The 24,000-nt window shown below is 37.3% G+C and overlaps 2 protein-coding genes across 2 annotated transcripts; both read left to right on the forward strand.

Moving 5' to 3' along the window:
- Positions 1-12,395: 12,395 nt before the first annotated feature.
- Positions 12,396-14,476, forward strand: LOC148927443 (protein FAR1-RELATED SEQUENCE 5-like). Its single transcript, XM_089056594.1, has 5 exons — positions 12,396-12,441; positions 12,760-12,852; positions 12,945-13,707; positions 13,870-14,091; positions 14,137-14,476. Exons 1-5 carry the CDS (start codon positions 12,396-12,398, stop codon positions 14,474-14,476), a joined length of 1,464 nt encoding a protein of 487 aa, XP_088912720.1.
- A 7,103-nt stretch (positions 14,477-21,579) lies between these two features.
- On the forward strand, positions 21,580-23,633 carry LOC148927444 (uncharacterized). Its single transcript, XM_089056595.1, has 3 exons — positions 21,580-22,096; positions 22,907-23,049; positions 23,130-23,633. Exons 1-3 carry the CDS (start codon positions 21,580-21,582, stop codon positions 23,631-23,633), a joined length of 1,164 nt encoding a protein of 387 aa, XP_088912721.1.
- Positions 23,634-24,000: the final 367 nt, after the last annotated feature.

Raw genomic sequence — 24,000 nt, forward strand, 5'->3', positions numbered from 1 at the left:
AAGTGTAGAGGATGGAAAACAGATTGTTATTGCTGAAAATCTATCTCAAAGGCTTTTAGTGAAAAGGAAGCCGATGTATTTTGTTGATGCATTAAGCAGACTGAATGAGGAACAGATTAATTCTGTGAAAGAGTTGGGTTTCGAGAGTGTCCTACATTTCAAAATTGATTACATCCCTAGCAGATTAGCATTAGCATTATTAAAAAATTTTGAAGAAAATAAGTGCAAGATAAAGCTTAATAATGGGAAAAAAATTCATATCACTGAAGAGGATGTGGAGTTGTATATGGATTTCCAAGAGGTGACATTACTTACTCCAGAGATAAGTGTAAAGTAATGCAGCTTTCATGAGGGAGATAGCAAAACAATGTGGTACGAAACCAGCAAGTGTGAACCATAGCGCTACTGAAAATGTTATGTTAAAAGATTTTCAAGGAGGAAGACAGTTCAAGAGGATGTTCTTGGTCTTACTAGAATCAACATTGATTGAGCAATCAATATGTGGAATGGTAAAATCTAAGATTGAGGAGATAATTGATGATCTAGATAACGTGAGGAATGTCAATTGGTGTTCGTATATAATATCAGTTCTCAAATTTGCAAAACAAAATTGGTCGATCACAGAGAAGAATGCCTTTGCTGGACCACTTCCCTTCCTTATGGTATGTTTTACATTTTGCATTACAGATTATAAACATGATTACATTAGGTTGTATGTGTAATTGATATAGATTGTACTATAGTTAACATAAGTTGTATTAGTTATTTAAGTGGCTTGTGTATAGAGTTGACACTACAAACTAGTAATTTATATGCATTTTTTAACTTATGCAGCTCTGCTACTTTGACAGAGTTACACAAGACAAGCGTCCTGTTCCTCGGACATTTCCATTAATGAAAGGATGGAAAAGTGAGCACCTTCAGGCTAGAGAAGATAGAGAGATAAGTGCAGAAGTTTTTGGTTTAGGACATATAAAGAAGAGATACGTTCGTAATGAGGAGCAACAGCAAGGGAATGAAGAACAAAGTATTGATGTAGATGACAGTGGAGTTGGGTCTTCTTCTCAGAACCTACTCCCATCAGATATGGTGAAAAATGTAGTAAAATACATCAATCAGATAAATGATGGCAGGACCAATCTTGTTAGAGTCCTCAAAGAAGCTTCTTCACAGATCAAGAATAATGATTTATTCGGATTTGTTTGTGATATTGCTAGAAGCGCAATTGGAAGCCGAAAATCTCCGGTTGTATCTGTGAGTGACACTTTCATGCATTTGTCCCAGTCATTTCATATAGACAATAATGTTGCTGTTGATAACTGGAAAGCAGTGTTTGATTCAATACGGAATGCTGAAAAAGAAAACGAAACACTTGAAGATTTGAATTAATTTCCAACTTTCAGATTGGGAGATTTCTTCGATAAAGTAAGCACATAATCAACCTATATTGAGATTAATACATCATTTTGTTGATATATGTTTCTCTTAGTTGACACTGGATTACTCCTACAGTTTAGAAAGTTAACATTGTTGAACTAATTTTTGAATAGGCTATAGAAGAAAGAAATATAGAAAATTTACCTACCTCACCAGTTGGTAATCCTGAAGAGGCCAGACAGACTGTTGAGGAAGATGAACAAAGTAAGGAGAACATGATGTGTGATGGTGATAACGAATCAAACTCTCATATCTCGACAGCCGTACTAGGATCTCCACAGACAACATCCCCATCTCTACAACAACAAGAAGTCAATGCTTCAGAGCTGCCGGCGAAGAAGAAGGTGAAGATGACCCGACCCGGAATCCCACCCCAGTCTGGCTCTCGAGGGGGCCAGACCCAGAAATGAATTACCCCTCATGACCAAGTAACTTTTATTTTCAGTATTAATTTCATTCTTGTTTTTTTAGAATGTTTTTGTTATTGTCTGTGTTTCTGTTGAAAATTGCTATATGTGTCTACCTTCTCCCACTTAGCCCAATGTTTGGTCTAAGTGTGAGAAATTTGTGTTTTCTGTTTTAATGTTGTCTTCTCCCACTTAGCCCGATGCTCGGTCTAAGTGTGAGAAGTTTATTTGGATATATTGCTTGTTGTATGTTGGATTGACTGCCCTGTTTCCCCCCTTCACGACGATGGCTTGGGGACAAGCTTGAGTGAAGTGGGAGGGGGAGGGGAGTCAATGCTTGCATGTGTTTAGAATGTTAAGAGTCGTTAAGTCTAGGTTTTGTTTGTGTCGCATGAGCTGGTGAATATAATACGACATGATCTCCTTAGTGAGAACAATTGAAGACAAGATGTATTTCGACTTTGAAGCCTTTTCCTTTAATAAGACGAGGTCAGTCTGGATGAAGTAAGAACGATAGAAGATGCCTTAGCTGACTTGGTTGTGAAGCCCCACTATAAGAGCGAGTTATAAGCCTAAAACAATTTTGAGCTAACACATGTGAAATGGGGCCGCCACTGAATGCTTAAGGAGAAGAGTCCTGAAGGAGAAAAAATAGGGGGAAATTGGGTTATGAAGGTATAAGCTGGACGAAGTCCAGAATGAAAAAAAAAAAGAAAAAAAAAGAGAGAAAAAAATGGAGGTATAAGTTGGACGAAGTCCAGGGAAAATATGTCTAAGGGCAGGGAGCAACAATAACCTGACCCAGGAACAAAAGGGGGAACGAAGTGTAGAAAGGAGAAAACTCTCATAATCCGACGCTTCCGTGGTGTGGCAATAAATTACGAGAGATTCGGTCCTAACATCCCCTGTGAGGAATGAGTGATCGAGTGAATCCAACAATTGGGAAAGTAATAGGCTATCTTGACGAACCGACAGATTGATTAGGTGGAAGAAGGGAAGGGGACAATTTGGAGAAGTGTAGCCTGTTGGATTGACCTTAATCTTGTGGGGACGGTTGCCTAAAAGTTGAAGCTAGTTCATGCATATGTGTTTATGTGTTTTTCTGTAAGTGTTTTGTCATTTTGTGTGTCAGTTTGTGTCTAGGTCTAGGGTCTAGGAGTCTGTGTTAAGTTAGAGTCTAGAGAGTCGGTCAGGGGATAACCATGCGTTGAAATTCGCCTTATTTCTTTTTCTTGTCTTTATACTTGAGGACAAGTATGGTTTAAGTGTGAGCAGTTTGATAAGGCTAATTTCATGCATCGGTTATATGATGAAAAGTCACCATTTACTGGGTCTAACACATTGTTTAAGCCAGGTGTGTGAAGGAAATTCGCCAGGTCCAGGAAGAATTGGAGGAAGTGGACTAGCGAAGGAAGAAGGCGAAAAATGAGCAGAATCGAGAAAGAAAATGGCTAGACAAGGGGAGTCCGAAGCTGAGGGCAAAGAAGACAATTCACACAAAAAAAGGCCTCTGCTGGACCCACTTTCACGCCTATATAAGGAGGAGCATGCAACACACATGATATGGACGATAGCTCTCAGCTCACACACACACACACACTTGGGAAATGGGAATTTTGGGGTAGAATAGAGGTCTAATCTTCGGGAAAATCTATGCAACACCGTCCTCAAGGAGGGCGAAGATACAATCATTTACTTTCCAGCGTTTATGTTTTGATTTCTGTCGAACTTCGCCGTTTCGAAGTCGATTTGTTCGTTTTGCTACTTGCTGTTTATCTATGAATTTTATTTCTTGTTATGATGGTGTTGATTCCGTGTTGATTTATGTTGATTCTATGTTTTGAGGAGTTTCTTCCGGAGGTTGATTGTTATTCACTTTGTTGGATGCTTGCGTACTTGATCTGGGGAATATGAGTATCCTGTGGTTGTTGTTGTTGATCTGTGGAGAATTGGTGAATCTGTAGTTATGGAGATGATTTCGACCGGAGTTTGTCTTGGATGCTTGGATCCGGAGTGGATTTAGCATTCGAAGTGTGGATCTGAACAGGGGAATTGAATTGTGCATGGATTTTGAACTTCTGCTTTCGTTTTTGTTTTACTTCATCTAGGAGATAGAGATCTGAGTTTTTGTTGGGTTTCTCGGCGTTTTCTGACGTCCGATCAGTTGGTCGCCGTTGAGTTACTATCATTGTTCTGTTTTCATCATGTTTCAGTTAAATTCCGATTATGCTTTGCGTTTTGTAGGTAGTTAGGCTTAGAATTGGTTATTTTGCAGCTTTTTGGTCGTACACTTCTATTTTTGGAAAAATGGTCCCCATTGCATGCATCGAGTTTGTCTAGCTAGATTTTTGGAAAAGTATAGCTTTGATGTTGCAATACTGGTATGCTTTTTTAAATATAGCTAACATCATGTTTAGAGTTTTGTTGACATAATTTATGTATCTTGCTAAAATGCTTTGTATGCAAATTTTAGTTTAGTTGTTTATATATTTGCAGAAAGATATGTTTGAGGCATACTTTATAGAGAATAACATGACAGATCTATCAGAAAATGTACAAAGTTATTGCTTTAGATTGAGCCACAAGCACCAATAAAGAAGACAACGGTGTTTATATGATGAGACATATGGAGACATACTTTGGCAGCAAGGGAAGGGATTGGAATGTCGGCTTTTCTCCACGTGGCATGAAGATTCTACAGTTACTCAGAGGAAGATATTGCGAAGCAATTCTTACATCAGAGAGCAACAAGAAGTGTATGGATATGATACGCGATGCTAACATCTGGATGAATGCAAACTAGCAAAGATTGTCTGCGTTACAAAACAAGTACAAGGAATGGTTTAGCCGTAGAAGCAATAAGTAAACAACTGTTTTATTCTGATTTGAACAAAGAGTGGTTTGAATATTTGATGTTATCATGTTTTTTAGATGGATATGTAAAACAATTATCTCAACTGATTTTTAAACCATGAAGTCTATATTAATATGTCAACAACTTGAATTAAATGTCAACAGCTCAAAAAAAATCCTTTTAAATAAAAAATTATACAACTGTTTTTCCTTATTTTTTAAATTTAAAACAAGTTCTAGCATCATTATCATACACAAATGTCAATAGCTTGCATATCAAAACTCATCAAATTGTAGCAAAAAACTCAACAGTTTGACAATAGCCTGATTTTCAAATGTCAATAACTTATAAAAAAATGTTAACAACTCGTCAATAGCCTTCATAGAAAATGTCAACAACTAAAAAAAAAAAAAAACACTTATAATTAAAACAAACAATTTTTTTCCCCCTAATTGACACATGTTCATGAATTATGGTCATAAAATACATGTCAACAGACAACAAATCAAATGTCAAAAACAAATAACAAAGTGTCAATAAAGTGTAAGAAATGTCAACAACTAAATAATTCTCATATCAATAAGAAAAATATTAAATGTCAACTATTCATTTCTCTAATAAAATGGCGGAAAAAAAATGGCAGTTCAAATTTTTTGTAAAACTTCATTCCTCAAAAGCAAAGTTAAATCCTTAACTTCTTATTATTATTTGCCGGAAAAGAAATTCATTTCAAAATACACTCTCTCAAAAGCAGAGTTATAATCAATTTCTCTTCCAACTACTCTCTCAAAAATATTCAACTCTAAAGAATTCAAAAATCGACTCTTTTTCATTTCCTAACCCTTCATCTACAAATAAAAAGGCGATTTCATCTCCTAGACAAATCAGTTTTCTAGGTTTCTGAAACAATTATAAGTTTTAGCAATGACAACCGAACAACAAAATACCATGGAATCGAATGAACCGTCGATCGTCGCCGGAAAAACGGAGTCCGATTTGGAGATCAACACCGAATAAAAAAAAAACCACTGAACCGACTAATTCAGGTTAGAGATTTCATTCGTTTTTTAATTATATGGCTTCAATTTTAGTTTTTTAAAACAAAGTTTGATTATTCAAAAATTTTAATTTTAGGTTTTCATAATTTGGTTTTCTGATAAGTTCGACTTCTGTTTTGGGGTTAATTAGCAATGGAAGTAGATGAAGAATCAGAAGCGAGACTCAAGGCGGGAAATAAAGAAACAGAAGAAGAATCTTCTTCAAGAGGGACCTATTCCCGGGCTACGACATACCCCAGGGGGTGCACCAGTTCCCTCGCCCAGAGCATGATCCGACATGGTGGGGCAAGGCCCCCATGATTGCTGCCCCAGACAACGATGAGTACCTGGTCGAGTATCAGGCAGATGATGAAGCAGCTCCACTGATGAGGAGTCCGTTTGAGCCCAGACAGTTCTTGGGGTTGCCTGGTGGACTACCCCCACCCGATGAGTTGGACACTGAATAGGATCGATGGGCAGCTGACATGAGACGATGGTTGGCATACTTCCAGGACGACCTCACTATCATTAGGGATGAGATACACCGTGAGGTTTGGGCAGTTCCGGACGCTGCGATACCTCATCCCGTGCTGGAGGTGTTACCAGGAGAGGCTGCAGATGACCCGATTGAGATCAGTAGCGACGATGGCTTTGAGGGGAGCTCGTGACTGAGCTCTCTAGACTCGGATGGTGACTGATAGAGTAGTGTTAGTTATGTACCATCAGCAACGGACCCTTTTATGAGGCCGTCCTGATGCTAGTTGTTTTTATTTTATTTCTAGTCCCCTTGTGACGTGAAAACTATTTCTTCCAACGGTTTCACGATCTTTTTGCTGTTGGTCGCTTAGATTTTGGACTTTCGTATGTTATGTAGGAGGATCAGTTATTTACAAAAAGTCCTCTCTAGAGGCAATTTTGGCTTGATATATATATATATATATATATATATATATATAGGATTGTGATCAATTGAGATTATTTAGGCTAATTGAGAAATGAGATGCAATATCAGCCACTCATTTTTATTAAATGAGTGGTCCAGATTTTGCCACATGAAAAATATTTTAGCTTAATTAATTACAGAAGGGCTGAATGGTAATTTCATATTTTAATTAGGATTGCAGCGCTACTTTTCCTGCTCCATTTTCGTTTTTGCTCATCTATTTTCCCCAATTAACCAAACCCTAAAATCCACAATTCTCCCGCCGACAATGAATTCGATTCCACCGCCACGGCCAATGGAGAATCCGCCGCCGCCAGCGACAAAGACGCGAACAAGAAGATCAAATAGAACGGCGAAAAAGAAGTAAAAAAAATAACAAAGATGTCGAAGAAGGCGGAGACGGTGCTGCTGGACGAGAATCGCTACCTCTGTTTTTCACAAGTAATAACAGAGATTGATTAATTGGTGATGAATTACGGCGAGGATCGATGAATTCGCAGCAGAACGGAGTGTTGGAATTTAAAACTGACGAAGCGGTTTTGGAAGGTTTTGACGCGAAGAATTTTGGAAGGAAAATGATGGAGCTCCGGCGGATTAAGTCGGTTTCAAGCGGAAAATCCAGAGATCTGGTGGTTGTTTCCGATCGTAAGGTTTCCAGTAGGAAAAGGAGATTCAATGTTAAGAAAGAGATTAAATTGACGGAGGAAGCATTGTTGGTTCAGTTACTGGAAACGACGCCGGATCTCGAGACGGCGGCGCAGCCTTGCTGTTGCATGGAACGATTTTGATTATTGGTCGGCAGTGAGAGATGGAGGACGCGGTGGCGGTGGAGCTGGATTTTGTGAGGAAAGGCGGGAAGAGCTACAGTTTCTTCGCAGTTTATTGTAACTTATTTCCTTTTTCAATATTCTTATTCGAGCAAAACACTTTTATTTTTGTTAGACTGAACTTTCCTTTCGTTATTATGTTTATTTTCTTATATTTTAATTTGAGTATTGTAAATAGCAGAAACTATTGTAAATCACAATCTTTTGTTGGTTTGAAATTTGGATAGTGACATTAATATAGTTAATCTTGATTATCAATTATGATGGATGTGAGCTGGATTGGAGAATCAAGGTTAATCATAATGCACTCTAGGTGTTTGGTGATATTCCCCAGTTGGAAATTAGTTGCTAATAGTTAGATTCAAGATTTAACTATTTCTTTTTTTTAATGTTAACTACGCACATATAATGTCAACTACATATACAATTCATGTCAACTACACACATTTAATGTCAACTATGTATATAATTCATGTCTACACATATATAATGTCAACTATGTGTACAATCCATGTCAACTACATATACAATTCATGTCAACTACACACATATAATGTCAACTACGTGTACAATCCAACTACATGTACAATTCATGTCAAAAAGTATTTATTGAATAAAGTTGTTGACATTTGATGTGTAGTTGACATGAATTGTATATGTAGTTGACATTATATGTGTGTAATTGACATGAAGGACTCGTTTGATAAAAAAAATTGGATATGAGAAGATATGTAAAACAAGATAAAAAATACGGGCTTCATGTCAAGATATGCAAGATATGATTTTTTTTTCGTTGTTGTTTGATTGGAAAGAAATAATCTAAATTTGTATAGTATATTATATAACATGGCTTAACTTGACAAATTGATGGGTTACATAAACATGGTTAAAGTTATAGTTTTCGTGGAGGTGACGAAATCGTCCAAGGATCTGAGGCACAGTGTGCCGGCGGTGTTGGAGGTGGAGGTGGATCCGAGCGGTGGACCTAGGATACAGAACGCGGCGATGGAGCTGTATAGGAGAAGGGAGGAATCCGCGAAAATCAATATACAAGTTGTTGACAAGCTGTAGACATTTTGCTATAAGTGTTATTTTTTAGTTGTTGACATTTTAATACGAGTTGTTGACATTTGATATTCTGGCTATTGATATGTGAATTATAAGTGTTATTTTTTAGTTGTTGACATTTTAATACGAGTTGTTGACATTCAATATTCTTGCTATTGATATTTGAATTATAAGTGTTATTTGTTAGTTGTTGACATTTTAAGTGAGTTGTTGACATTATATATTCTTGCTATTGATATGTAAATTATAAGTGTTATTTTTTAATTGTTGACATTTTAATACGAGTTGTTGACATTCGATATTCTGACTATTGATATGTGAATTATAAGTGTCATGTCAACTACGGTACATATCGTGTTAACTACACGTACAAGCCTTGTCAACTATGTTACATACTATGTCAACATAGAACCATGTCAACAACAATTATAAGTCATGTCAACCCAACAATTATAAGTCATGTCAACAACAATTATAAGCCATGTCAACTACACATAGAACCATGTCAACAACAATTATAAGTCATGTCAACAACAATTATAAGTCATGTCAACAACAATTATAAGTCATGTCAACTACACATAGAAACCATGTCAACAACAATTATAAGTCATGTCAACAACACGTACAAATCATGTCAACAACAATTATAACTAAATGTCAACTACACTTTCAAGCCATGTCAACAACAATTCAGTCATTTTATAAAAACAATATGCTATTTAATCTTAGTTTTAGTTATTTTAACAATATTCTCTTCTTTCTCTTTTCCTTTCTCCTATTGCTTTTCTTTGTTCGTTTCAACATGTGTGTCATCCATTGGGCCTACAGCTGGCGGTGAGAGGCTGATTCATTATTGTCATCACCCACTGCGTCCTCTTTTGTTCCTTCAACTTCTTCTTCTTTAGCATCCTATTGAATTAGTAATTTATAATTAATATCAAATTAATTTGAATTAATTCTAAATAACAAAAGATAAGATTTGGCTCACCCCTTTAGATCAGAAACTGGCGATGTAGGGATATTTTCTCTGTTTCTTTCTTCTGCATACTACTTGTAAATTAGTTCTACAATGTTAGTATCTAAATTGTAGGAGTAATCTAATGTCAACTCAGAGAAACATATGTAAATAAAATGATGTACTTACTTCATCAAAGAAATGTCCAAATTTGAGAGCATGTAGTGACTGTGAAATGTTCATGAATTTTACGAATTTCCTGCAGCAAGGAAGAGGCACAACCTGTTAGATTTCTTAGCTTTTTTATCCTAATATGCACAAAGTTACATCAGCTGGATTTTTTTGATCATCACAAAAATTCATCAATACATAAACTTCTACCAAGGATTTAACGTCTAATGCAATTCAAATATTTTTACATATAGCTCAATACAGCTGCCCTAGTTTACTAAAACAGTTAACAAAAATGAAGCAACGAGTTAAAACGAAACTTGTTGGGAAAGTTCACTGAAGCTAATAACTGCAATCACTGCAAGGAGAAGTGCGCAAAGTAGCCACGTCGAGCTAGCAACATCCAACCACTCTCCCAACCACTCTCTACTCCCTTGTGAAATGTAGTTACTGAAACGTAGAAATATAGATTATGATGATGAGGATGAACTTAATCATTAATTGAACTGGATCACTTGTAGCATGGCTTGCTGCATGTGGTGACGGTTGAAGCTGATAGAGAGTTAAGAACACAAGATGCCTTGAACATTAATATATCAAGATGGCTTGCTGCATGTTGATGCCTTGAACACGTCTGTCTAATTAGCTTGCGCTTCTTCAATTGCTAATCAACAAAAAAATCATCAGAAATTGAATTCATAAGAAAACAAATCCACATATGTTTTAAAACACTAAAATCTAAGTAATAGCTATTGACTTACTACTACAACCATACATATGTTTTCTACAACCATCCTAACAGCTATTCAAACAAGCATAAACTATGTCAATAAAATTATGTCAACAACTATTCAACAATCATACAGTCTGTTATTATAGCTATGTCAATAGCTATTGACTTACTACTACAACCATACATATGTTTTCTACAGCCATCCTAATAGTTATTCAAACAAGCATAATCTATGTGAATAAAATTATGTCAATAGCTATTCAACGATCATACAGTTTGTTATTATAGCTATGTCAATAGCTATTGTATAAAATGTCAATAATCTTAAAATTTTAAACAAATCCATCTCTTCTGATTCTACCATCACTAATCAACAAAAAAAATCAGCAGGACTCGAATTCATAAGAAAACAAATGCAGATGTGTTTTAATTCACTAAAATCGAAGTAATATACTTAAAATTTGAATCAATTTCCTAACCTGAATCAATTACTTAAAATTTAAAATTCAAGCTTTCACTACTTATTACGAATCAAAATATCAAGAACAAACACTTTCCTGAAACCATCTGTGAAAATAAATTTTAATTAAGTGACAAAATAAACCTCAAATTTTCCAATGCCCTCAAGAACCAGGTCGCAATGAAAGATTCCTAATTACTACCAGATCGCCTACAAAATTTAAAAGAAATGTAAAAAAAGTAAATATAGAGACTCACCACTCCACTATCAGCTAAAAACATTTCAACAAAATCACATAAGCAAACCTAAAAAGCAGAACACAAATTAAACTAATTAAAAAAGGAGAAAAGACGATCAGACTTTATTCTCAGCAATTGAACATCAGAAAATCGGGGCATTGCACAAGAATCATCAGACAGTTCGAAATCAAAATGAATACACAAATAGTTAAAAAGAAGACATATAACACGAAAAAAAAATTGAATCTCTAACCTGAGTGAAGAAAAAAAGTGAAAGTCCGAGCCAAAACTGAAAGTATCAATCGATGAACCGGAACAGAAATGTAGAAACAACGTTTGTCAAATCCACTTCTCCACCTTCATCTCTCACGATCTCCGCCGATTTGGAATGCCGATTCTCTTCGATCGTTGCTTCAGCCGATTCAACGCCGGTTGTCTTCGATTTTGCTCTTCGATCGTCATTGCAGAAAACTGTTCGATTTTGAAGGTCTACGAATTGAAATTTGAAGACCAGCAGATTTTTCAGCGAGATTTTGAAGGTTTTCGATTTTGCACAATTGTGTGAATTGTATGAAGATTTGCAGATTTGCATATTTGAAGGTCTTCGAAATTAGAAAATGATTTGAAATACAATTTTATGTTTTCCTCCATTTTATTAATAAAATTACAATTATACCCTCGTGTTGACATAATGTGCAAGTTGTTGACATTTCATGAATCTTATGGATTAGTGGCCCATATTGCATCTCATTTCTCAATTAAGGTAAATAATCTCAACCTAACAAGACCCTATATATATATATATATATATATATAGGGTTGTGCTAAAATGACAACACCATTTAATATAACACCATACCACCATTAGGGGCCCTAGGATCTGGAAATCCGACCGTTGCTAAGCTGCCATGTGGCAGCTCTTTTTTTTTTGTTTAATCAAATTAAAAGGCTGAAGGGCAAATTGGGAAATCTCTTTATAATTTGATACAGAAACAGATTCACGCTACCCTTCTTTTCTTCCATTCTCAAAGATTTTCGTTTCTGGATTTGTCGCTAGATTTCTTTAAATTTTTCAACCAATTTCGATTCTGATTCACGATTCTGCAATATCTATCGCCAAATTTCACCCAGCATGTTTAATCCAGTTTGAGTTCATCTCAATTTGACCAATTCAATGACACGAGCTGTGCGATTCATCTCAGTTTGATCTCTGCAATCGATTCTGTTATTTCTGCAATCCATTCCATAAATTCGTTCAAATATGGGTGAATCAATTATCGATTTTGATCTGGATGTTTTTCCAGCAGGTGGATTTCGTCATTACCTCAATTCTCGATCAATTTTTCATGTGTTTTCTGTCGCACTATGGATTATTGTCATATTTAGTGATGGATTGTTTGCCAATTTTGTCAGATTGAAGAGTATTTTGTGATTTTGATTGTAGGGAAAGTTTTTGGTTGAATGTTGCTTTGTTTCTGATTCTGTTTTGTATGATTTGCTGTTTTACGTATTACATCTTGTTGTTTTGTTATATGGTTGCATAGTTTGTTCTATTTGTTGTTTCTGATTGTGTTTTGTTATATTTTAATTGCCTAGTTATGTTTTGTTATATTCTGATTATGTAGTACTAATTGTTCTGTTTGCTCATTCTGATTCTGTTAATAGTTTTAGTAATTGCTGTCATATTGCTGTCAGATTTTCGTATGCAATAATTGCTGGTTTATGTGTATCACATTGCTGTTCACCTTATCGTTTATTGCAGTTAATTGTATCTGAACTAATTTGCCTCATGTTTTATCTTTTTATCCAGTTGCATGTGTGCCAGCATGCCCCGACGAACTCCGTCCTTATGTTGGTAAGAAATTCCATTCATTAGATGAGGGTATTGCCTTTTATGAAGCTTATGGTCGTGAAACTGGTTTTGATGTGCGTAAATGTGGAATCAAATCTACTAGAGATGTTGTTACGTGGCAATATCTTGTTTGTAACAGAGAGGGATTGAAGGTGGGGATTGAAATGGATGAGATGCATGCACAAGAGGGTTTTATAACCAAACGTAGACGCACATCCAAAAGGTGTGAATGTAGGGCGCGAATATCACTCAAGTATGTATTTGAGGCTGGATTTTTGGGGTATGTTGTTCAAGAATTTGTGGAAGTTCACAATCATAGTATGATTGAACTTCCATTTAGACGTTACATGTATATTAACCGTAGGTTGGGTGAAGTACACAGGCGATTCATATGGGACTGCACGAAAGCCAATATTGGACCCACCATGACATTCAAATTCTTGAATGAGTTCTTGGGCGGCTATGACACTGTTGGAATCACCGTGGCAGAACTTAGGAATTATGTTCAAGGTCTGAAAACTTATGTCGAAGGTTCTGATGCACAAATGTTGTTAGATGAAATGGCGAGGAAAAAGAAGGCATGTCCTGATTTCACATATCACTATCAGCTTGGGAGTTCAAAAGAGTTGAAAGCGCTTTTCTGGTGCGATGCAATATCTAAGCGGAATTATCAACTGTATGGTGATGTTGTCTCCTTCGACTCCACATACAATACCAATAGGTAATGCCTTGTTCGATTATATATAAATTCTGCATTCCATGTGTTAGGTTTCTGTTTGGATAACATTGTAGATTAGGACTCTAATATTTGCAGTCTATTGTGTATTATATTGCAGTTTTTGGACTCTAATATTGCAGTCTACCATTTACATGTATGAAACAGGTATTGCATGATATTTTCACCCTTCACGGGCAAGGACAACCATGGAAAGCCAGTCACATTTGGAGCTGCACTCTTATCCAATGAGACCACAAAATCTTATTCTTGGCTCTTCAAGCACTTTTTGGAATCCATGGGTCAAGCTCCTAAGATGATTGTTACCGACCAAGATAGAGGTATGAGAGCAGCTATTCGTGCTGTTTTGGTGGATACAAAGCATAGATGGTGCATGTGGCACATTATGCTTAAACTTACCGACAAAATTTGAAGGAGATGTCTGGAAAATGAAGAGTTGAAAAAAGAGATTAGTGCTTGTGTGTGGTCTGAGGTACTAGAGCCGGAAGAGTTTGAAGATTCATGGATGGGGATAATGGAGCGTTATGAGCTTCTTCATGTCGAGTGGTTTGTAACAATGTTTGACGATAGAGAGATGTGGGTCCCTGCCTATTTTAGAGACTTTCCCATGGGGTCTCTTATTAGGACGACGTCTGTTTCCGAGTCTGAGAATAGCTTTTATAAAACATTCACCAGACCTCGCTCCAATCTAGTTGAGTTCATCATGAATTTGATCATGCCTTGGCTGCACAGAGAAATTCTAGCTCGAAGTTAGATTATATGGATTCAACTATTATACCACCGTTCTCCAGTCAGTTGGTATTAGAAAAGCATGCTGCAACAAAGTACACTGATCACATGTTGAAGAGAGTGCAACGTGAGATAGTGGACGCATTGCACCATTGTAGCACTGATGGTTTGTTGAAAGATGATATGTTAGAGATCTCCACAATAAAGGACAAGTATAGTAAATCTTGGGTTGTTACCTACACGATCAGTGAGGATTCGTATTCCTGTTCTTGCAAATTGTTTGGGAGAGAGAGAATTCTTTGTAGTCATATATTTTTGGTTTTCAAGAACAGGTTTTTGAAGGTTATACCTGATAAGTACTTCCATGTGAGGTGGTTGAAGACTGCCTTAGCTGATGCTATTCGTGGACCAGCTCGATGTTTGACAGATCCTGAACTTTTATCAGATCCAAACCAACAGTCAAAGAATAAAGTTGCTGACATATTTTTCAGTTACATGAAAAAATTTGATGCTAATAGTGCCATCATTGATTTGTTTTCAGCTGGAATTGATGAGCTTGGGAAGAGTCTTATGACAAGAATCCATGAACCATCTTCAGGAGACAAGGATAGTTAAAGATTTCTATTTTGCTGAAAAGCCAGCTGTGGTTAGAGTACAACCACCATCAGTTGTGTCCACCAAAGGTTCGAAAAGTGATTCCAAAAGCCATTTGGTGTCCGCGAAGGAAAAGGCTATAAAGTTGAACAGCAAACCATTGCGTCAGTGTAAAAAATGTGGCGAATTTGGTCACCATAACTCTAGGAACTGTGGTCGACAAAAGGGAAAATAAAATTGTTAGTTCATTTTTAGATTATCAGGTTGCAGTCTTATACATAAGATATTGCAGTATTAGGGTAGATATATTGCAGTCTAATGAAACGATTGCAGACACACTATTTTCTTCTTTCTATTCCTTCATTACTATTAATTTTATACTATTGTTTCCAAGTTGTCTTTCATTTCAGTAAATAGTCCAACTTCAATCTTTTTTAATTCCAAATTTTTACAATACTATATTGCAGTCTTATTCAATGAATATTGCTGTGTTACCACAGCAATGTTGCAGTTTACATATTATTGTTACAATTGTTCTTTCTGATGTAGTTTAATAGAACGAGAGTATAGCTAGGTGGTACACAACCTTAAAGTTAGTATTCTCTACTACCAAAGCATAATTAGCTTTCAAGTGCTAAAAAAACATCACACGACTTTAAAGAAATGTTCACCCAAATTCCATTAATTTCATTCACTGGATGATTCTTTTAAGTTTCTTTTATGCAAAGTCATGACATTTACACTGCAATAATTTCCCAATAGATATCCCTGCTCTAACTGAATCTCAGATTTCAAATCAAAATAGGTCCTAAACACTTTGTTACACCCAGAAACTAATATGATCTGTATTTAATCTGAAGCATGCAAGCATATTATGAGTAACTGCCATCAAAACAATTATGGATAAAAAGTCAAACCAAATTAAGTCAGTTACATTGTCTACCCCAAAATAAAACTATAAAACTAAATGTTTCAGCACAAGTTCATTCATTCATCCAAGACTTCATGGCAAACACCCAAGACTTCATTGTTGCAGCAGCCTTAGGCCCTATTTTCATTGTGAAGCACGCCAAGATGGTTTGTTCTTGTACTCCGCTACCATATTCTCCACATCAATCGGTCTTGTCTTTTTTTCCTCTGTATACTGATGTGAGGCAAGTCTTGACACACACCTAAAGGCCCTATTGTTGTTGTTATACAGCATTGCTGTACAATATTTGGCTCGAAGAAGCTGCAGAGGCCTTGATTGTTTGTTTGTCAGATCACATTTCCAGTCAGTGACCTTCATGCCCATATAAGTCTCCATATGGCGCATTGCATACAGGCCACAATCTGTAGTGTCTTCTTTAGCACTCCATTTCATTTCTAGAACCTTCACAGTTGCTTTTGGAGCATGTGACCGTAGCTAGCACAACCATACTTTTCCAGAGTGTAGACAAAGAAATCTATCTGCAATTTATTAAATAAGAATTGTCAAGCTGATGATATTTGCATATTTATTATATACTGTATATTGCAGAATAACATATATAACATTACTTGCTTACCAGCCTATAGACTTGGTCGCCATATCTAACCCCAACATCAACTTCTTCTGATCTAACATTATCTATCACGCAGATTGTTGCTTTCAAGAAATCAAAACAAACCACATAGTAGTGGTCGTTTGCATATATAGGGAAAAAAACCTGGTGCATAATAATGAGCATATTTAATTGCATTCCACTAAGAAACATATTTTAGTTCAATGTATTGATAATTTATTACCAGACTGTAATTTTCCCATTTGAAGTTTTGGATATACTTCAGCTCATCAATGATTCTTCCATGAAAGACCTCCTTTGTCTGATCATTGCTCCAATCAGTCTTTGGGTCCACAACTGTACCACTCTGTAGCCAAAGAAAATAAGAATTAGGACAACCATACGAGAAGTCTAATATGCATTAAGTGTTTGAGACATACGGAGGTGAAAGTAGACAGAAACAATCTGCTGGGTGATGTACGGGACTTGAAATTCTCATTCAAATTTAAGTAACAACTCCACCCATCTATGACTGCAATATGGATCCTTGCATATGGCAGCATTGACATTAGTTGAGCATGAGTAATTTTGAAGTTGTTGATGTTGAATACAATCAGCTCCCTGTTACAAAATGTAGGATGTTATCATTCTGTACAATTATTGAATAAATACTTGGTATTAAAAACAATTTTATACGAAAACGTACGTGGCATTGATTTCAGTACTCATCATCCAAAAATACAGTTCCCTCTCATCCCCCGTCAGTTTGTTTGACATTGTAACTGCACGCACAGCATAAGGAGATTTGATCGCATCACTTACTTTATGTTTTGTCTTGTTACGGGTGTAGATTGTTTTTTGTCCCTGTTGGAAATTACAGCAAACAATATTACAATTATTAAACTTAAGAATGCATAGTATAATTTGGCAAGATGCATTATATACATGTTCCTCATTTTCTTTGGAAGGATCATTCACATTTGATGCAGCATCAGCCTTTTGCGTGTCCTTTGAAGCTGCAGTTTTCACTCCTTGTGGAGGCTTCAAAGGTTCTTCACAGACATTCTACAATAGCCACAAACACAAATGCATTATAATGTGAAATATATAATATACTAATCTGCAACAATTCAAACTGTGTTATGCAATGTATATCATACCTCTGCAGGAGCCGATGTACTATCAGTTTTATCCTTTGAAGGCTCATTTGTTGCAGCAGCTGCAGCTGGGCTCGATGGGCACGTAGCCTGTGAAGGCTCCTTCCTTGCTTCAGTTGCATCACCCATCTTTTCCTTTCCACGACTTTGATCTGCAACAGGTGATTTCTCATCTCTCGACTGGCCACCTTGTGCTTGCACATTCTGCATATCCATAAAACCATCATTATGAACAATCTCCAATTGCAAAAGTGTAGTGAAATTTCAAATACAATATATATAAACCACATATTGTTATCAATAAGAAAAACTTACTTGACTGTCATCACCATCAAACAGATTCCAATTAGGCATATAATTTTCCAATTCAATTTTTTTATCTAGAGCACTCATCATTTTTTTGATTGCTGCCAGCCAGTCAGGATTCTGCAGATCTTCGTCATCCAAATTTTGAGCAAGTGTTTCAACTTGATCTTTTGTTTTCATCCGTCTCTTCTCTCTCTTTCCATTAGTTAGCATTATCAACCCCGCTGCAGATGCTACCTTAAAACTATTCATTTCACGTATGTGCTCTGGTGGTGCATGTAACGTAGCAGCAAACTTGAATATTCCATCAGCCAAAAGATTTCCAGCACGATAGACATCAACAGTAAATTTCCTTGCTTCTATTTCCTCGTTGTGTTGCTGCTTTGTTTTTGTTGAAGTTGAAGGACCGGCCATATCATTCACCTCATCCAAGATTTGTTGCTCTTGCGCTCGGATTAATGCTTTGTCATCATCAACAAGTTGTTGTGGCATTCTGTCATCATAGTAACCCAGCCCAAATCCACCAGCATTGATCTCTAGGGCTTCTCTTGCTTTTAACGCCTCCAACTCCCACATGTTAATTGATGGGAAACGTCGTTCAACTTTTCTTCTTCCTACTATCATCCTGTCCACATAACATCCTTGAAATACAGAAGCATAAAAAACTTTAGTATATGCATTTTTTTTAAATTTTTTTTAAGAAAGTTACACTTACAATAAGGAAAACTGTTGGACCAGTGTAGTATCTGCTAGAGGAGTTCAGCCATCTGTTATGCACATCTAACAGAACATTGATGACGTATTCACACCAATTGTATTCATGGATGATTGACAAATCATCCAAGATATGTAGGATCTTTGGGATAACAGGTCCATCTGTTGGGGTCTCTATAAAATAGTATTCCATGAGCACCAAGAACAGTCTCTTGAATTGGTCACCACCATCTACCTCATTCAACATCAGGATGGCAATGTCATCAACATATATATTTTTCCTTGTTTTTTTAAGAGACTTTGCAACGGCTTCCATCCACGACAAATCATGCTTCCGGAGTTTCCGTTCAATACGATTTTTTCCTTTAGGAAGGCCAAGCGTCAGATGCACATCAACTTCGTCGATGTGCTTCTGTCCCTGGCCCTCCTATAGGTAACCCACAAGCAATGGGATTGAAGTATGATGCAACCCAGAATCCCGTTTTGGAGGTATGAAATTTAACTTGAAATTCAGAAGTGCCCCAAACCCCAGGTCAATTATATCCCTTTTTTGCTTTCCATTTAGATACTCCATGGTATTTCCAAATATTTCTGGCTTTAATCTGAATAGCAGGGCATTCACACCCTTGTTTAATCTTATCAAAACTACAAAAAAAAATAAAAAATTTCAATACTACATTATTATAAATGATGGACTGCAATATAGAACAACAAATACTGCAAGATGATGATGCATTATTCTAAATGATGCACTGCAATGTATAACAAGCAATACAACAATATATACCATTAAATAAAGCAATATAGCATGCAAAACAACAAGATGATGCATTATCCTAAATGGTGCACTGCAATCTATACAAACAAGACTGCATTATTTTAAATGTTGCACTGCAATGTATAAGAAGTAACACAACAATATGACATAAATTATCTTATTTGTTGGTCCCTCATTTTAACTAGTAGAATGATAAGTATCTAATCATGTCATGATTTAGGTATGAATTATCAATAATTGCTATAACTAATATCACTTGAAACAGAATTTAAAATTAGCAAAAGTTCATTTAATCTATACAGTAAACACTGTTATCTATTTTGTTACTTGCACTAACTCATATATAGACTAATTTTGTCAGACAAAGATCTGTCATATAATCCAAATCAATTGTATAAATATGGAAAACTGCAAGATCATGATGCAGTATTCTAAATGGACTACTGCAATATATATCAAATAAGACTGCATTATTATAAATGACCCACTGCAATATATAACAAGTAATACTGCAAGATTTTTCACAATACCTTCACCTCTAGGTCCTCTTATTTCTTCATTCGTGTTTATTCTCGTGCTTGTTTCAGTTTCCACTTCTTCCTCATTCATATTTTCATGATTAGGTCTAGTTTCAGCTTCACTTCCCCTCTAGATTCTTCCTCTTCTATCTGTGATTTTGTTCTTTTTCTTGCCATTTTAATTTGTCTTTACACTGCATTAAACCAATAACATACAAATCATCCACAAAATGAACCATGCAGTAACATAACCCCTTTTATACATTAATACAAGCAAATCACTAACTAAGCAAATCACCAAATCAGCAATTCACTTCGAGTACAACAATACTTAATCCAATAGATAAAAAATCACAATAGTCCGTCACAATGTGTTAAAAAACCCTTATACATGAAGCAAATAGCTATAAAATTTTGAAAATCACCAAAAACAGACTAAAACCTCAGATCGAAACATTAAACAAGGCATCAATTGAATGAATAATACATACATAAATCTGCATTCACAACAAAGTAACATTCTGGAAACCTATTTCGTTCAACCCTAAATGGAATCCAATTAACATACCTTGTGAACTGTTTTCACCGTTTACTTTTTGTAGGCGTTCGGAATTCCAGAAATTAGCCTTAAATCGCGCGATTCACGGTGTAGTCGTGGCTGGAAATTGAAGTTACACGGTGTAGAGGCGGAGGCGGTGGGATTTATTGGTGGAGGCGACGGGATTTAGAGTTGGAGGCGGCGGGATCTAGAGGTGGAGGCGGCGGGATGAGATTTTGATCGGAGATTTGGAGATTCGGCGATCTAGAGGTTCAGTCGGGGAGAGAGAGAAGAGTTGGGGAGAGAGAGAGGCGAATTTGGAGAATGAAGGAGAATTTGGGGGTAACCCTAATTTGAATCTGATTGAAATGACTAAAATGACCCGGACTGCAATTCGGTATACACTAGACAACAATCTCAATTCTGTTCACGAAATTAAATCTTGAGCGTTGGATTTCCGGATCTAAGGGTGGATATTGGTGGTATGATGTTATTTTAACTATAGTGGCACCCTAGTGCACCCCTATATATATATATATATATATATATATATATATATATATATATATATGCAGATGTTCTATGCTTACGATCGTATCTTGTTTTTATGCGATGTTAATGTTCCTCTTATTATTTACCTTCAATTAAGAATATGTACAAAAGACCAACACGTGTTTGCGAAATTTTTAATTTTAGTTGTCTCAATAATAATTTCTTTTTATAGAATGTCACCTAGGAGGGTAGGACGTCCTAGAGGACGGGGAAGGGGACGCGGTGGGAGAATGCCCCAAATTGACGAAGGAAATCATGAAGATTGGCGCGAAGTTACGCCACCACCTCCGTCACCGCCCCATCTCCATCTCCACCTCCGCCTTCCCCGCCACCACTTATGCAAATTCCAAGGATTGAACGCAGGATTGAAGAAGTCTTCCTGCGACAGAATCCACCAACCTTTAACGGACTGGGCGACCCGGTCGAGGCTGAGACTTGGGTGCGTGCAATGGAACAGATATTCAACTTCTTGCAATGCACAGATGGAGAGCGCATGACGTGCGTGACCTTCCAATTGGCCGGATCGGCCGATTTCTGGTGGGAGGCACGTAAGAAGACCATTACCCCAGGTCAGATTGCAAGCTTAACTTGGGAGCAGTTCAAGGCAGAAATGTATGATAAGTACATCCCTAAGAGTTACCGAAAGAAGAAGGAAGTGGAATTCTATCACCTTAAGCAGGGAAGGATGTCAGTAACAGAGTATGATAGGGTTTTCTGCGAGATGTCCCGATATGCTCCAGAACAAGTCGACACTGATGAAAGGATGGCAGAGAAATTTTGTGCCAGTCTAAGGCACGAGATTAGGATGGCGCTAGCTAGCCACGGGGGATTGACCTATCTGGAGTCCCTGAGCCGAGCTTTGGATATAGAGACGGCAATGCCCACTAAACGGAGCACTCAGACTGTAGCTCCGGTACCTACTCAGAACCACCCCCAAGGGTCCAAAGAAAAACGCAAATGGGAAGGTACCCGATTTCCTCAACAACATAAACGGCCATGGCAACCACAATCTCACCACCATGACGTTGGAAGACAAAATGCCCCAAATCTAAAGCAGAGTTATAATCAATTTGCCGGAAAGCAAAGTTATAATCCTTAACTTCTTATTATTATTTGCCGGAAAAGAAATTCATTTCAAAATACACTCTCTCAAAAGCAGAGTTATAATCAATTTCTCTTCCAACTACTCTCTAAAAAATATTCAACTCTAAAGAATTGAAAAATCGACTCTTTTTCATTTCCTAACCCTTCATCTACAAATAAAAAGGCGATTTCATCTCCTAGACAAATCAGTTTTCTAGGTTTCTGAAACAATTATAAGTTTTAGCAATGACAACCGAACAACAAAATACCATGGAATCGAATGAACCGTCGATCGTCGCCGGAAAAACGGAGTCCGATTTGGAGATCAACACCGAATAAAAAAAAAACCACTGAACCGTTTAATTCAGGTTAGAGATTTCATTCGTTTTTTAATTATATGGCTTCAATTTTAGTTTTTTAAAACAAAGTTTGATTATTCAAAAATTTTAATTTTAGGTTTTCATAATTTGGTTTTCTGATAAGTTCGACTTCTGTTTTGGGGTTAATTAGCAATGGAAGTAGATGAAGAATCAGAAGCGAGACTCAAGGCGGGAAATAAAGAAACAGAAGAAGAATCTTCTTCGAGAGGGACCTACTCCCGGGCTACGACATACCCCAGGGGGTGCACCAGTTCCCCCGCCCAGAGCATGATCTGACATGGTGGGGCAAGGCCCCCATGATTGCTGCCCCAGACAACGATGAGTACCCGGTCGAGTATCAGGCAGATGATGAAGCAGCTCCACTGATGAGGAGTCCGTTTGAGCACAGACAGTTCTTGGGGTTGCCTGGTGGACTACCCCCACCCGATGAGTTGGACACTGAATGGGATCGATGGGCAACTGACCGAATGGGGTTGCCTGGTGGACTACCCCCACTGAACGGAGCACTCAGACTGTAGCTCTGGTACCTACTCAGAACCAACCCCAAGGGTCCAAAGAAAAACGCAAATGGGAAGGTACCCGATTTCCTCAACAACAGAAACGGCCATGGCAACCACAATCTCACCACCATGACGTTGGAAGACAAAATGCCCCAAATTTAACTGGGGGCTATCAATCAAATCTGAGACCATGCCCCAGATGCACCAAGGTGCACACGGGAATCTGCAGAGCAGGGACAGACATTTGCTTCGTATGTGGAAGGAGTGGCCACCTTGCCAGGAACTGTCCGAACAAGACTTCTGGAGTAGGGGCAAGGTCGAACCAGCCAGCACAGCGCACACAGTTGCAAGCAATCCAGATGCAACCTTGGCAACCACCACAATTACCTCCCCCACCAAAGCAGCAGCATCCTCGGAGGCCGAGTCTCCCATCACTGGCCCGTGCCTATGCTCTCAGACAGAAGAAGCCGGAAGGGGACCAAGGAAATCTGGCAGGTATGGCTATGCTCCTCGATGTACCTATCATTCTCTCAATTTGATACTGGTGCGTCGCATTCCTTCATATCAGCACCTTGCGTAGATACCTTAGACATACCCACGAATCAAGTTAAACATAGAATTAGGGTATCTTCGCCTGTCAGAGGAATAATTGAAATTAAGTGCTTCTGCTCAAACTTAGAAGTTTCTTTTGGAGGACATCAGTTATTAGTCAACAACTTGAGTGTTATGCCCATGTCCGACGTCGATATAATCCTTGGGATGGATTTGGCTAGCTGAAAACTATGCCACCATCCTGTGCAACCAACGACAAATCTCTTTTCACCCTCCCGGAAAGGACGCCACTAACTTTCACGGGGTTACCTTGGGTAAGTGAAAATCCACAATCTCTGTGCTATAAGCTGCAAC

Source organism: Salvia hispanica, chromosome 4 (assembly GCF_029641045.1).
Source record: "Salvia hispanica isolate PSC_SH4W2 chromosome 4, Shi_PSC_v1, whole genome shotgun sequence".
In the NCBI taxonomy this organism is placed as follows: domain Eukaryota; kingdom Viridiplantae; phylum Streptophyta; class Magnoliopsida; order Lamiales; family Lamiaceae; genus Salvia; species Salvia hispanica.